Genomic DNA, 12,525 nt, shown 5'->3' with positions numbered 1-12,525 from the left:
CCAGGGACATCCAATAGGAGGATTAAATATCTCTTAGCTGTCCTTGTTTCTTTGGAATATACTGAGGTCATTATAGGATGTGGCTCACTTCGAATAGAAGCATGAATCTAATGGAAATTCTGAATGAAAATAGTTTAGGAACACTACGGAAGTAATCCTGGACTAGGAGATTGAGAGCAATTTTTACTACTCAGCACTATGAAACTAGATTAATCAACTTCTCTGAGTTCTGATTTTTTAATCTCTGCGATGAGAATACTGGAAAAGATAGTTTCTAGGGAATCTACCAGTTCTAAAAATCATGTTTTCCACCCAGGCAGTGGTAGTTCATGCTTTTAATTCCAGCAATCGTGAGGCAAACACAGGCCAGCCTAGTCTACAGAGTGAGTTCCAGAACGGGCGCCAAAGCTACACAGAGAAACCCTGTCTCGAAAAAGCAAACAGACGAACAAAAAAAAATCTTTTCCTACTTTTGAAGCCATAGAATTCTGTGTTGTAGGAGTTGTCCAAGAATGTTCTTTCTCTCTGTGGCCTTGACCAAGAACCATCATTGTCTTCTGGCTATTTTGTCTTTGAGATGCACATTTCATAGTTACTTAAGTAATCAATGTTCATAAAATACTTGGAATATCCTTTAGATACATTGTCCTTCTGTCTTATACAGTGCTATATAATAACATTCAAGTGTTCTGTAAATGAAATTAAGTCTTTCTGTGATAGGATTGAGGAACATTTACGAATCTCAGTATTAAAATAGTGCTTTGCTGAATCTTATTAAAATTATGTTTTGAAAGCATATTTAATAATTTTCTTTCCTTTATATAGATGCATTTTTTGGTTCTGGGATATTATGCCAATTATAACTACGCTCAATATTTGCTATTAGACTCTCTGCTAAGAGAGTGAAATCTAGTAAACTTTGATAATGCTAATTTGTAATGGGGCAATTTTACCTGAGTGAAGTTTATTTCCAAATGATATATGAGAAATGGTGTTGTTTAGTAGATTAAAATAGACAATAATTCACAGACCATATTTCTACTTAAAGTAATCATTTCTTATGTCCTTGGGATAATGCTTATTTGCGTGTGACAGTTACAAAGTTTATTGGAACTTATTCAATCCAAAACCTAGAACTGAATGTAAATAAATGCTCACATTATATCTAACAAGTTGTGGGTTTAGAGTCTTAAAGAATGGTAAAAATGGGATGTAAGGAAACAGTTTCAGTTGGTTTCTTCTCACTTTGAAAAACTATTAAAATAATTCTATTTAACACAAGTCTCTCAGAAATCTAGATTGAAAATTGTCACAGTTGATTTTGATTGGCTTCTTGGCACTTAGTGATATTAGACAACAGTGTCTGTTTGCCAAGTTTTTTTTTTTTTTTTTGTCAGTTGATTATTGAGAGTAGAATGATACCTCGAGGAGATTTATAAGAAAGTGATCATCAACTGTATACTTTAGAAAGTTGTAAAACTCTCATCCTATTTTCGATTCGGCAACCTTAAGGTGTCTTTCTGGGCAGATAACTACTAGAAGAACTGGTTTGGTACAATTCTGGGAGTAACTGTTCTCAGAAGGTGAAATCACATTGCTTCGTAGAATTGTCATAAGCATAAAATTCCAAATCGCCTTTCTAAAATATACTTCTCTTAACTACATACAGCTAATATATTGCTACTTTTGTTTAATGTTTTGAAATGTCTGCACGTGCTTCAGATTTTGCAAATTTGTTAGAAACTCATTTTGGAATGAGGCATTCCAAGGTGGATGTGTACATGTATATGTGTCTCTATCCATGCTTGTCTGTGCATGTTTTTTCATGTGCTTTCCCTTCTCTCACTTTCTAACAACTTGCCTTGCCGTTTCTGAGGCCTTTTTGCTAGATACCTTAAAATTTTCCAAAGTGAGATACTGACTAGGATATATTTGTATTTGTGAATGTTTTAAAAATCAAGTATGTTTTGGCTGCTAAGATGTTGAGGAACATTTTTTTCTTTGATTCATTTAAAGATTTCTCTGAGAGAGTTTTGTGTTGAGTTCTAAAAGCAGTTGGAAATATAATTTTCTGGCTTTTTTTGAGAAGTAGTTAATGTGTTATAGAATAAAAATTACACAGAAGGTATTGATGGCTGATGTTAATTTAATATTTATAAGGTTTGTGGATTACTGGTCAGTTCTTCAAAATAAACCTTATCTTTCCAGATACTAATATACATGTAAATATCACTTCTATGTCTGTATTTATACCTCATAGAAAATGGATTTTGCTTCTATAATGAACTATATTTTAAAAAGGAGTTGTGATTATTCTAGTTGATTTTATGCTGTCTTTCTGGTGTATTAGATGATGTGTTTAGGATTTTTGAAAATAGTTTTTTATTATAGAAAAATTCATCTGTAGTTTTTTGGTTTGTTTGTTTGTTTTTATACAAAAGAAAAATCTTTTTAAAGGACTTAGTCTTGGTCCTTAGAAACCAGGGGCAATTTAGAAAGAATCTCTGAAAGTCAAAATTTTGGGCTGGAGGTATAAGTTTATTGTTCATTGTTGGGAACTGAATATAAGAATAAATATGAGCTCTTTGTTGTGGTGGTTATTGTTTTTAAAAGGTAGTGACTTTTATGTTATTGGTGGTCTGCCTTTAGTAAGTATGCGTTGATAGAGACAAGATAATTTTATTTTTAGTAGAAATGGGTGATAGGAAGGTAGATATTTAGAGACAGCAACTTGCTCATGTGAGAAGTAATATTTTGCAGCTTGTAAAAAAGAGTCTCACATAGTATTAATTTATCCTATTTTTACTTTTGAAAATCACATAGAAATTGGTGAATTTATTTTGCTGCTTTCACTAAAAGCGCAAAATAACCAATCACTTTGGGATTATTTACAACACTGTTTTCAGGCGGTATTTTAAAACAATGTAGATGAACCCTTTCTTTGACATTGCTTTCATGAAATCCCTCAAGCTGCTTTTACAGCAGCTTTAATTTTTGGAACCTCTTTGACACTTGCTAATCCCAAGAGGTTACTGGACCGCTGCTGAGCTGTGGAGTGGTCCCTGCTGGACACCTGCTTGGCCAGCAGTGTCGGTCTTTCCGCTAGACAATTTGTGAGCTGTTTGGGGGAGGAGGAGGAGTAAGGGGGGTGAGCGGGAGGAGAAAAGGGGAAAAAGGGGAGGGCAGTATTGAATTCGATTGTTGATAGCGTCCCCTCCGAGGGCTGCTATTAAGAGCGCGCTATTCTGTACTTCTCTGCTGCAGAAGCTAGAGAGATACTCATGTTACCACAGCATGCTGTAGATGTATGAGGTTTTGCTCATCCCGGCTTGGAAATAAAAATAGGAAAGGAGTGCAACTTGAATCAGAAGCTACTAGAAGAGTGCGCAGAGTTCTTCAGCAGTTTATATTTGCTCTGACATTTTGCTTTCTTCTAACTGGAAAACAGAGGACCTGGCATTTTTTAACTGGGCTTTTCCCATAATGGCATTCTTGTATTGTGTGGTCAGAGCTTGCACAGAAGGAAAGCAGGCTGCTGAACTTACTCACTGATCTCTATTAGCTGTGGCCTAAGGCTATGCTGAGGTTTATATCCCATTTGTATTGTTGCAGCTCAAAAGAAGAATGTTCAGAGGATGACAAATGTATTCTGAGTAGGTATGTTGTTTCATTCTTATATGGAACCCATCTATTTTTTTCCTGCTACTATTGGTCAGAAATCAGGTTAATAGGTGCAGAACATAGTACAATGCTGCAGTATCCCTGTTAAGGTAGAACAATGGTATTGCAAGCTTTTTTAAAGCACCATAGCTGCTTTTATTAAGTAAAGCTGCATTGTGTACTATGCACAGTACAGGGCACACACACACACACACACACACACACACACACACACACACACGCTGCAGTCAACACTTTCCTAACAAGGTGGCACTATTGTGAGTTGGAAGGATAGAGTCATCTTATTGCTTTAGGGGACAGGAGGATTTAAAGGAGGTACCTTTCAGTCCTATTGTAGAGATTGGAAGCGTCGGTTTAGGGGCACTGGCAGAATCTTTCGCTTGTTCTCCGCGGCTGCCGTGTCAGTCCACGGTGGAATGGAAGTGCTAGTTGGAAGCGCTGTTTACTGTTATTGTAATACCGTGGTGACAACATGCCTTTGAAATGGAAAGCGAGCTCTCCTGCTCTCTGGAAATTCTCAGTTCCTGTGCTTAAAACATCCAGGTCAACTCCACTTTCTCCAGCATACATGTAAGTGAGAGAAAATAGGATGTTAAAGTGGGATTTCATTCATGAATCTGCCGTGTGGTAAAATGTGGGATGGGGATTGCAAATGCACCATCCCCCAACTGACAAGATTGAGAAACAAAAAAAGAAAAAAAAACAAAAACAAACAAACAAACAAAAAAACCACCCTCAAGCTTGCTTGCATGTAAAGATTCTGGCATGCCCACATTACCATTGTTTTTGTTTTCTAGAGTTTGTTTTTACTTAAAGTGTTATAAATGCAAATCTAATCATTGCTCTGCAGATATAGCCAAGGGATTGTATAAGGAAACTAATGTTTAGCCTGTGATATTTGAGATTTTTATATATCTGAAATACTGTGATTTCTTTTGTGTGATGGCTTAAAATCTGCTGATGTTTGATGTTTGTGATATGCTAAGTATGAAAATGTTTGTGTATTATTTTGGATGGATTTGAAACATTTATAGTTCATCAAATGAGTCTTTCAGCCAAGACTTTTACTTTCTAGTTCTGTATAAATATTAATGAATGAGTGATATTACATCTTTCTCAATTTTCATTCATGTTGTGATAAGTTCAGATTCGGGTGGCCCTTGCTTCTATGGCAGTTTCTCCTACATTCAGAGGTTGAAAAGTGTGTTCTACAAACAGCTGTTCTGGAAATGTATTTTAATTAAATAGCTAGAGAAGCGCATTGAAAAATATGTTTGGAATTAAAAAATACTTTAAATCTTTAAACTGTAGCTTAAAAACAAAATCCAGGAGATAGGATGAAGTGTTCTTTGGAAGTATTGTTCGGAATCCTGTTCTTCTAGAGGAGGGATGAGTGAAGGAAATCTTTTGGTTAATAGCGGTGTTTGAACTCTGAAAGTTCCCTTCAAAATCGTTTTAGCAGTCATAATGTGAAAATCCTTGCTTTAGGGGAACCTGTGTTTAGAAGGCTGTTGTGAGTTGCCATTTTTAAACTTAGTTTCTTGAGAAACTCAGATAGATACAGTGGCCAGCTCCTTGGAAAGATACTCCTCAGCTGCTGAGGAACTATGTTCCTGTCTCCCCTGGACCCGAACTGCTTCCCTAGAAAGCAAGGAAAGAAATGAGGATCTTTCAGAATCATTATTAGATCATTTTTCATGAGCCTCCATGTTTGTGTTCGAATTATTTTATCGGGTTGGGTTGTAAACTCCTTTTTCCTTTGGTGAAGTGCAGTCATGTAGGGGATGCTTGTGAAAAGACAGCAGCTATGTTTGTTTTTCACAGACTAATGGAAGGCGACAATTAGTGGAGCTCCTTCCAATTATTTGAGAAAACAGGATGGCTTCCTGATTTTAAGAATCTTAACTAATGAGAAATGATTAAATGTAAACCAAAAGCCACTTGACTATATACAAAACAAAACCCTGCAAAGATTGCTAGATTACAAATGAATAATAGTAATTAATGTTTATAGTATTTTTGCTTTACTTCACTGTTCAGATGAAAAAAAATATATTTCCTTTTGTAGGTGGTTTGCCCTTTTTTGAGATGTTATATATGAATATATGCCCATATTTTATTAATTCTTACTAGCCAGAAGCTCAGATACAAAGTAATACAAAATTTTAATGAACATCATTCTTCCATTAAGAATTCATTTATCTGTTTGACCTGGTGTAGAAAGGAAAACTAGAAAATACTGTGATCTTACAGTGGTGAGTGCTATTTACTAGTAGTACGCCTGGGTAGGATGGATTGATATGTTTGAAGAGCTAAAGGTTAGGCTAGACTATTTGGACTGGTACCAGAAAATATTATTAAATTGATCCCAGCTTGCTTTTCTTTATAAATGCATTACTACCACATATTAACTGAATATACATGGAGGGAAAGAATGTTTGATATGGAAAAGACTCACTTGGGGAGTCTGTAAGTTGTTTACCTTTTAACTTTTAGGTCACAATTCATTGACTCATTTGGCCCAAAATAAGAAGCCATCTTGGTTACTTTGTGTTTTTAATCAGTGCTTTATACTCTAAAATCTTTTCTGTACACAAATGATGTTTAAGTTTAGCATAAACTTTAACCCTCCAAATTATAAAAAAATAAGTTAAATTACTGGATCAGGTACCAATATTTGTTCTTAGACTTGTTTGACTGGCATTAAATCCTGGGTTTTGTTGCCGTAGCTCTTTAAAGTCTTTGTATTGCAATGGAATAGTTAAATTCTGACACATTGGTGTATTGTGATCTATTGGACATTGAGCTATAAAATCCTATCTTAGAATTTCAGGTAATATTTTGATTAATCTGGAATCTAGAATTATTCACAGTTGATGGACAGTCTCTTCATACGGTGCCTGTGCAACCCAAACAATGCTTTTCAATGTTCTATCATTATGTAGTGGGATTTGTCAAATACATTTTACATGACTTTGATTGGAAACAAGTGTTTTCACCAAGAATTGAACTGCTAAAACCAGGTGTCCTTAGTTCTAGTGCCAATGTACTGTAGGAGTTCAGCAGGTATATCAGAAAGTGAAGGCTCTACCATTGTCTTTCCAAACCCAGCTTCAGTGCTGTTTAGCTCCAGCTTTGCTTTGGTGCTGGTCAAGGCTGCTATGCCAGCATCAGCTACAGTACAGAGCATTTAATTCATTGTAAACATTGAACAGAAATAGTGGTTTTATTCCTTGTAGATTTTGTAGTTCATGTTTGTTATCCTTTTGTAGATAGTTGAAATGTTTTATGTAGCATAAAATACATTTTCAACTGCGTTGTAATATGTTGGGTGGAGACAAGAGATTTAGGATAATTATTTGGCCCTGTTTACTGAATAGACATAGTCTTCCTCTAGCTTCATGTTTGAACATGTGCAGAGTGATATGCCAAACATCTGGATGTCTGGAGGGATTGTCTTAATAGACACTGAGTCCTTGGTGTCATATTTGTGCTACTCGTCTGTTCAGCAATAAGTTGAAGTTCAACCTTAGCCTCAGGGAGGTTCTGGTCAGTGGAAAGTGCATTAGTAGAGACTCTGCTCCTGGCAGGTGCACACCATATAAATTCCCTTATCATTTGCCTTAAATGAATAAAGCTGGAAGAGCAACCACATCTAAGGGGTTTGCCAATGTTTTGGTATTCATTGTTTTAAGACAGCGAATGGCTCCTTCAGGCCAGTGTTATAGGATTAATGCATTGTTAAATTCTGAAGGCACACTGAAACAGTATTAGTTCTAGCAATGTTTTCTTCTTTTCTTCACAAACAGCAAGTTTTATCAGTAACAGAAGTATGGCCAGAAGGAGGAAAATAATTAGGTAAGAATTAGATGGTGCATTGTAACAGTGTATTTTAGCAAGATGGATACTATGAGATCTTTTCCTTAGATTTTTACCTTTCTCAGGATAAAAGGTGACAGATATAAGTAAACTAATTTAAACAAGAATAAATCTTATTTTCCCTTTGTCCCTATAATTGTAATTAGTTAGCTTTCTGTTTAAAATTGGTTGAATATGTAAACTGTTGTAATTCTTAGCAATTTCTTTAATCAATAAAATTCAGTCCTTAGATTTCCTGAGGAAAACAGTTTACATACTATGTTAATTTGCCCCATTTCTGGATGATTCAAAAGACAGATATAACAAAAACATATATTTTATACTTTTGATATTTTCTTTCTTTTCTTTGCCCTAGGATTGTCCTCTACTAATTTGTAATACAAACCAAAACTTGGAGTTTGAGAACACTTTCTTAGCTACTGAAATACATAAAATAGTCTCAAATTAAGAAAGAATATTTAGAGGCAGGTGGATCTCTGTGAGTTCAAGGCTAGCATGACCTACAAGAGCTAGTTCCAGGACAGGTTTCAAAATAACACAGAGGAAACCCTGTCTCAAAAACATAAACAAAAATAAAAACCAGAAAACTAAGAAAGATTATTTAATTGCTCTCACAGTTAGCACATAAACTTTTCTTATGTATCTGCTTGATTTGTTTTTGCCACATAACAAAATGATGTTAATAGATAATGTCACTAATGCATTAGACTAATTTGTGTTGCTTTGTAACTCATGTGGCATGGTTGTTAGGGATTTGCACTGTCTTGATTTGCAGAGCGATTACTTTATCATTTATTAATAGAAACCCCCAGTGACCTTTGACGTTATTTGGAGAAGTGACACTCCCTTTAATTGGTGCAGGAATCCCTCCAGTGATACTTCTCAAAGATGGCCCTCCATGTCCTCCTTGTCCATCGTCCCCAGAGCAGCACCTTCATTCATAGATGGCTCTTCTTTGTATTGCACAAATCAGTTTCTCATGCCAGTGGAACCTCATGGAGCTAGGAGAGTTAAAGTATTTCTTGAATGCAGCCAAGCTTGGAAACTGTCGGGTGTGTCATGGTTTCCAGGCACTTTGTGCTCCAGTTGTTCTCGGGGTTTCTTTCTTTCTTTCTTTTTTTTTTTTTTTTTTTTTTTTTTTTTTTTTTTTTTTGGTTTTTCGAGACAGGGTTTCTCTGTGGTTTTTGGAGCCTGTCCTGGAACTAGCTCTGTAGACCAGGCTGGTCTCGAACTCACAGAGATCCGCCTCCCTCTGCCTCCCGAGTGCTGGGATTAAAGGCGTGCGCCACCACCGCCCGGCTTATGTTCTCAGGGTTTCTATGCTAGGCTGTATTGGGGGTCCTGGGAACAGGATGCAGTTCATGTAGTCCCGCTCGGGGAAGGCCGCCCTCTGCTTTAATGTTCGCAAACTTTTCTTTTCGGAGGTTTATGATTAGACTGCATCTCCTCTTTATCAACATTTATTCTTTTAGCTACTTAAGATATTTCAGTCTCGCGTGTACCAGTAAGGCTAAAATTTTCTTGTCAATCCCACTGTACATTTTTAAAGAAACATCTCAAAGCCTTTTAACGAACTTGTGAGCAATACTGCACATAAACAATGTATAAAAAGCTATCTTTCTTTCACTTTCAGATGTTTCGAAGAATTTTAATTGCTAAGAATTTATTTTGCTTCATTATTCTTATTCTTAAAGGATGCTGCTGCCCAGAACCCCTCCCTGCAAAGTGGCTGCCCATAATGGGGCCAGAGGCAGAATTGAAAATCTCCACACTGTCATGGAAAATCACAGTTACTAGGAATTACACCCATTCGTCTTTACAGAATATTTAGGCAAGATGTGTGTAGATCCAAATTTGAGAGAGGGAGGAATGAGAAAGTAGTAAGAGACTGGCACATATCTGTGTAAATAACTTTACTGCAGTTAAAGTTAACAGATAAGCACTGCAGGCGATATTTTCAGTTGAAAAGGCAGTGGGTGTATTACTGTATGTTTCTCCAAGTCTATCCCCAAAAGGGCATATAGCTGTTATTCTAGGTATTCAAAATACATACGACTTTTTCAGTCATCTTATAAATTGAAACTATCACAAGTAAAAAAAAAATAACTTCAGTACAGCTAACTCACATCTCTGACTACCATCACAGCACACTGTGAGGTCTGTAATGTGTCAATGTGAGCTGTAACTCTTGATTCTCCAGGCGTCCCAAGAGACAGTCATATTGCATGTGGTTAATATAGGAAAAGGTCAAAATTTGGAATGTTCGCTTCTGAATGTATATTCTGAATGTGTGTGTGTGTAAATCAGGAGCCACCATATTCTACATTAGTAGCACTCAGCAGTCACTGAGTGTGTTGCATGCCAAGAACAACTACTGAGTATTAGACAGATACAGTCCTTGTAGTCAATCAGAATGACTATCCTTCATCTTCCATTCTGTTTTTATTCATGTTTTACGTCTGTGAAACATCTGAACCAAGATAAGCATTAAGTGCTTTCAATTTTGGTAAACTGATTTGAAGGCAATAAAAACACTACTGAAGAAAAATGGGTATGAGTCTAATGGGCCACAAAGTAGAGATAGGTACAAAATTTTAAGATGCATACTGCATAGTATTCAAAATAAATCAATTTATGCTTAAACCAGATACTATCATTTTAAACAACAAAATGGAAAGCCATCCTTCATGTTAGACAGGAAATAATTTATTGGTCAGATGCTTTTTATAACATAGTAGTAATCATAGCTTTCCAAGCAGCAATAGTTTCGTCTAAATTATGTAATGGAATTTTTGTTTAAAGTGACATTATATCATTTTCCATTACAGTAAAATATTTTTACTGACATAACTCACTATGATGAAGGTATCTATTTTTTACTCAGATTTTGATATTTCTGGTCTACTAAGGTGAGAGCGTGCCCAACTTTTTTCAGAGTGCTGGGTAAAATGTGGTTCGGTGGAGAAGTGAAATAATATCCCTCATTAAGACAATAAAAATAGTTTAAAACTTTATCATGTATATCAGATGCTCTGAATTTCATATGAGAATTTATCCCATTTAAAAAATCCTAGTTTAGTATGGTTAATAGAATTTATTGAGCGCTACTGTGAAAGTGCTAAGCCCCTTCCATGACTCTTCTCTTAAACTGCATACATAGATGTATTCTCTCCTTCTTACAGTCAGAGACACAGAGTTTCAAGTAAGGTAATTAGCTTGTTCAGTATGATTTATCAAAATGCTAAATGAAGCCATGATTTAAACCCAGGGATACCTGAGTTCATAGCTTTTGTGAAGGCTTTCACATCTTCTAAATTAAGTTTCATGGTCTTTGTGGTGCTTGGTATGGGATGCAGGCTTTGAAGATGCTGGGCAAGGTCTGTACCACTGAACTACCCCTCCAGACAATGTGCTTGCTCCCTTTTATTTCCTACTTTAATTGGATAGTGCCTTAGTAGAATCAAAAGAAAGAAGCAGCCTGGTAACTGAGAGAACTTACCCACAGATTGCCAGCTAGAAAAGCTGTAGGAAAATACTGGGTAAACTTCCACTACTTGCTATTCTGATCTGTATTAACTATTGTCTCTTGTATTTGCTAAAACTGTTCACTTGGGTTTGGGTTTGTTTTTGAGACAGGGTCTCTTGGTGTAGCCCTGGTTAGCCTGGAACTTAACAATGTAGAACAAACTGGCCTGGAACTCACAAAGTTCTGCCTCCCAAGTGCTGAGAATACAGGTGTGTGCCACCACACTTGGCCTGTGTAATTTCTTAATGTGCTAGTCTACCCCAGTTCCCCGTGGAAACTAGCTACCATGGACAGTGCTGTAGCTAGCATGCTCCTTTCAGCACTCTCCATGGGTACTTCTCTACTCAGGATGTTTAATATTTTCTTGAGGATAGTATTATCCTCTTGCTCAGTTATATACAAGCACTCAATAAAGATTAAAACTCCCCATTTATTAGTTTTTTATTGCTTTACTATTGAGTCAATGTGTACTGGTGGCCTCAAGCATCACAAATGTATTATTTTACGATTTAGTAGATCATAAGTTTGGGACTGGTCTCAGCAGGCTAAAATGCAAGTGTCAACAGGGCTGAGACTCTGGGGGAAACCTGTTCCTGTTCATTTCCTGTCAGTGATTAAATGAAGTTCTCTGTGGGTGTAGGGCTAAGATCTCCATTGTCTTGCTGGCCATAGCTAAAGGAGAATTGCAGCTTCTGGAGGGGGAGGGAACGGCATTCCTTTGTTTTTGACTGTCCTCCATCTTAAAAGTCAACAAGTTGAATTCCTTTTTATTACTCTATGACCTACTCTGTTTCTTCATTTAAGTACCTATGTAATTAAATTTGGCCATCTGAGCAATACAAGACAGTTTTGATATATCAAGGTCCAGAATATTAGTTTTTTTTTTTTTTGGCCTTGAACATGTCCACATCCTCCTTTTATCTTTAACATGTTCACAAGTTTCTGGGATGTAAATCTTTTCAAGTGTCTACTCTAATGAATCTAGATCAATAGTCATACTAGGCTTGTATAGGGATTGTAAGAAATTATTCTATTTAACCCAAGTGATATGCACTTTGCATTCTTACAACTAAGCTCTTTTAATCTGAATAAGCCATATTTATCTCTGGGTAAATAATTTTCTTCCTGTGTATTACAGTAAGTTAGATGTAACATAGGCAGCTCTCAAACCCTTGCAATAAGACTTAATGAAATTATTATTGAAAATAGAATTGTTCAGTTATAGCCTTATAATCTGGATTTGTGTTGAAAGCATCATGAGAACACTACACAAGAACTTTTTTCTGTTCTGATTCTTGCAAACATTGGAAAAATATTGATGACATCAATTTTTCAAGTAGACATAGTCACATAAAATGCAGATAAGAATATGAACATAAAATGCTAGTCATTAGAATTATATTATTTATTGGACGTCATAAAAAAAGACTATGGTGAAA

At 36.0% G+C, this 12,525-nt stretch overlaps 1 protein-coding gene across 8 annotated transcripts in view; it reads left to right on the top strand.

Annotated features, from left to right (window-relative positions):
- Positions 1-12,525, top strand: part of LOC121441694 (kelch-like protein 13) — a 198,742-nt gene that overhangs the window by 133,975 nt on the left and 52,242 nt on the right. The window contains exon 1 of one of the 8 annotated variants that reach the window (XM_041642924.1): positions 3,291-3,657. The exons of 5 other annotated variants lie outside the window; for them this stretch is intronic. In XM_041642924.1, the coding sequence (XP_041498858.1) occupies positions 3,578-3,657 (80 nt within the window). In that variant the 5' untranslated portion in view covers positions 3,291-3,577. Of the gene's footprint in view, positions 1-3,290; positions 3,658-3,965; positions 4,252-7,526; positions 7,540-12,525 lie in introns of those variants that run through there. 2 more of the 8 variants (XM_041642923.1, XM_041642927.1) reach the window with 2 other exon arrangements.

This window comes from Microtus oregoni, unplaced genomic scaffold, assembly GCF_018167655.1.
Source record: "Microtus oregoni isolate MIOR12 unplaced genomic scaffold, Mior012 000080F_ref0000499, whole genome shotgun sequence".
Taxonomy (NCBI): Eukaryota; Metazoa; Chordata; class Mammalia; order Rodentia; family Cricetidae; genus Microtus; species Microtus oregoni.
Note: the sequence above shows the minus strand (reverse complement) of the source record. Positions and strands in the feature narration are given on the sequence as shown.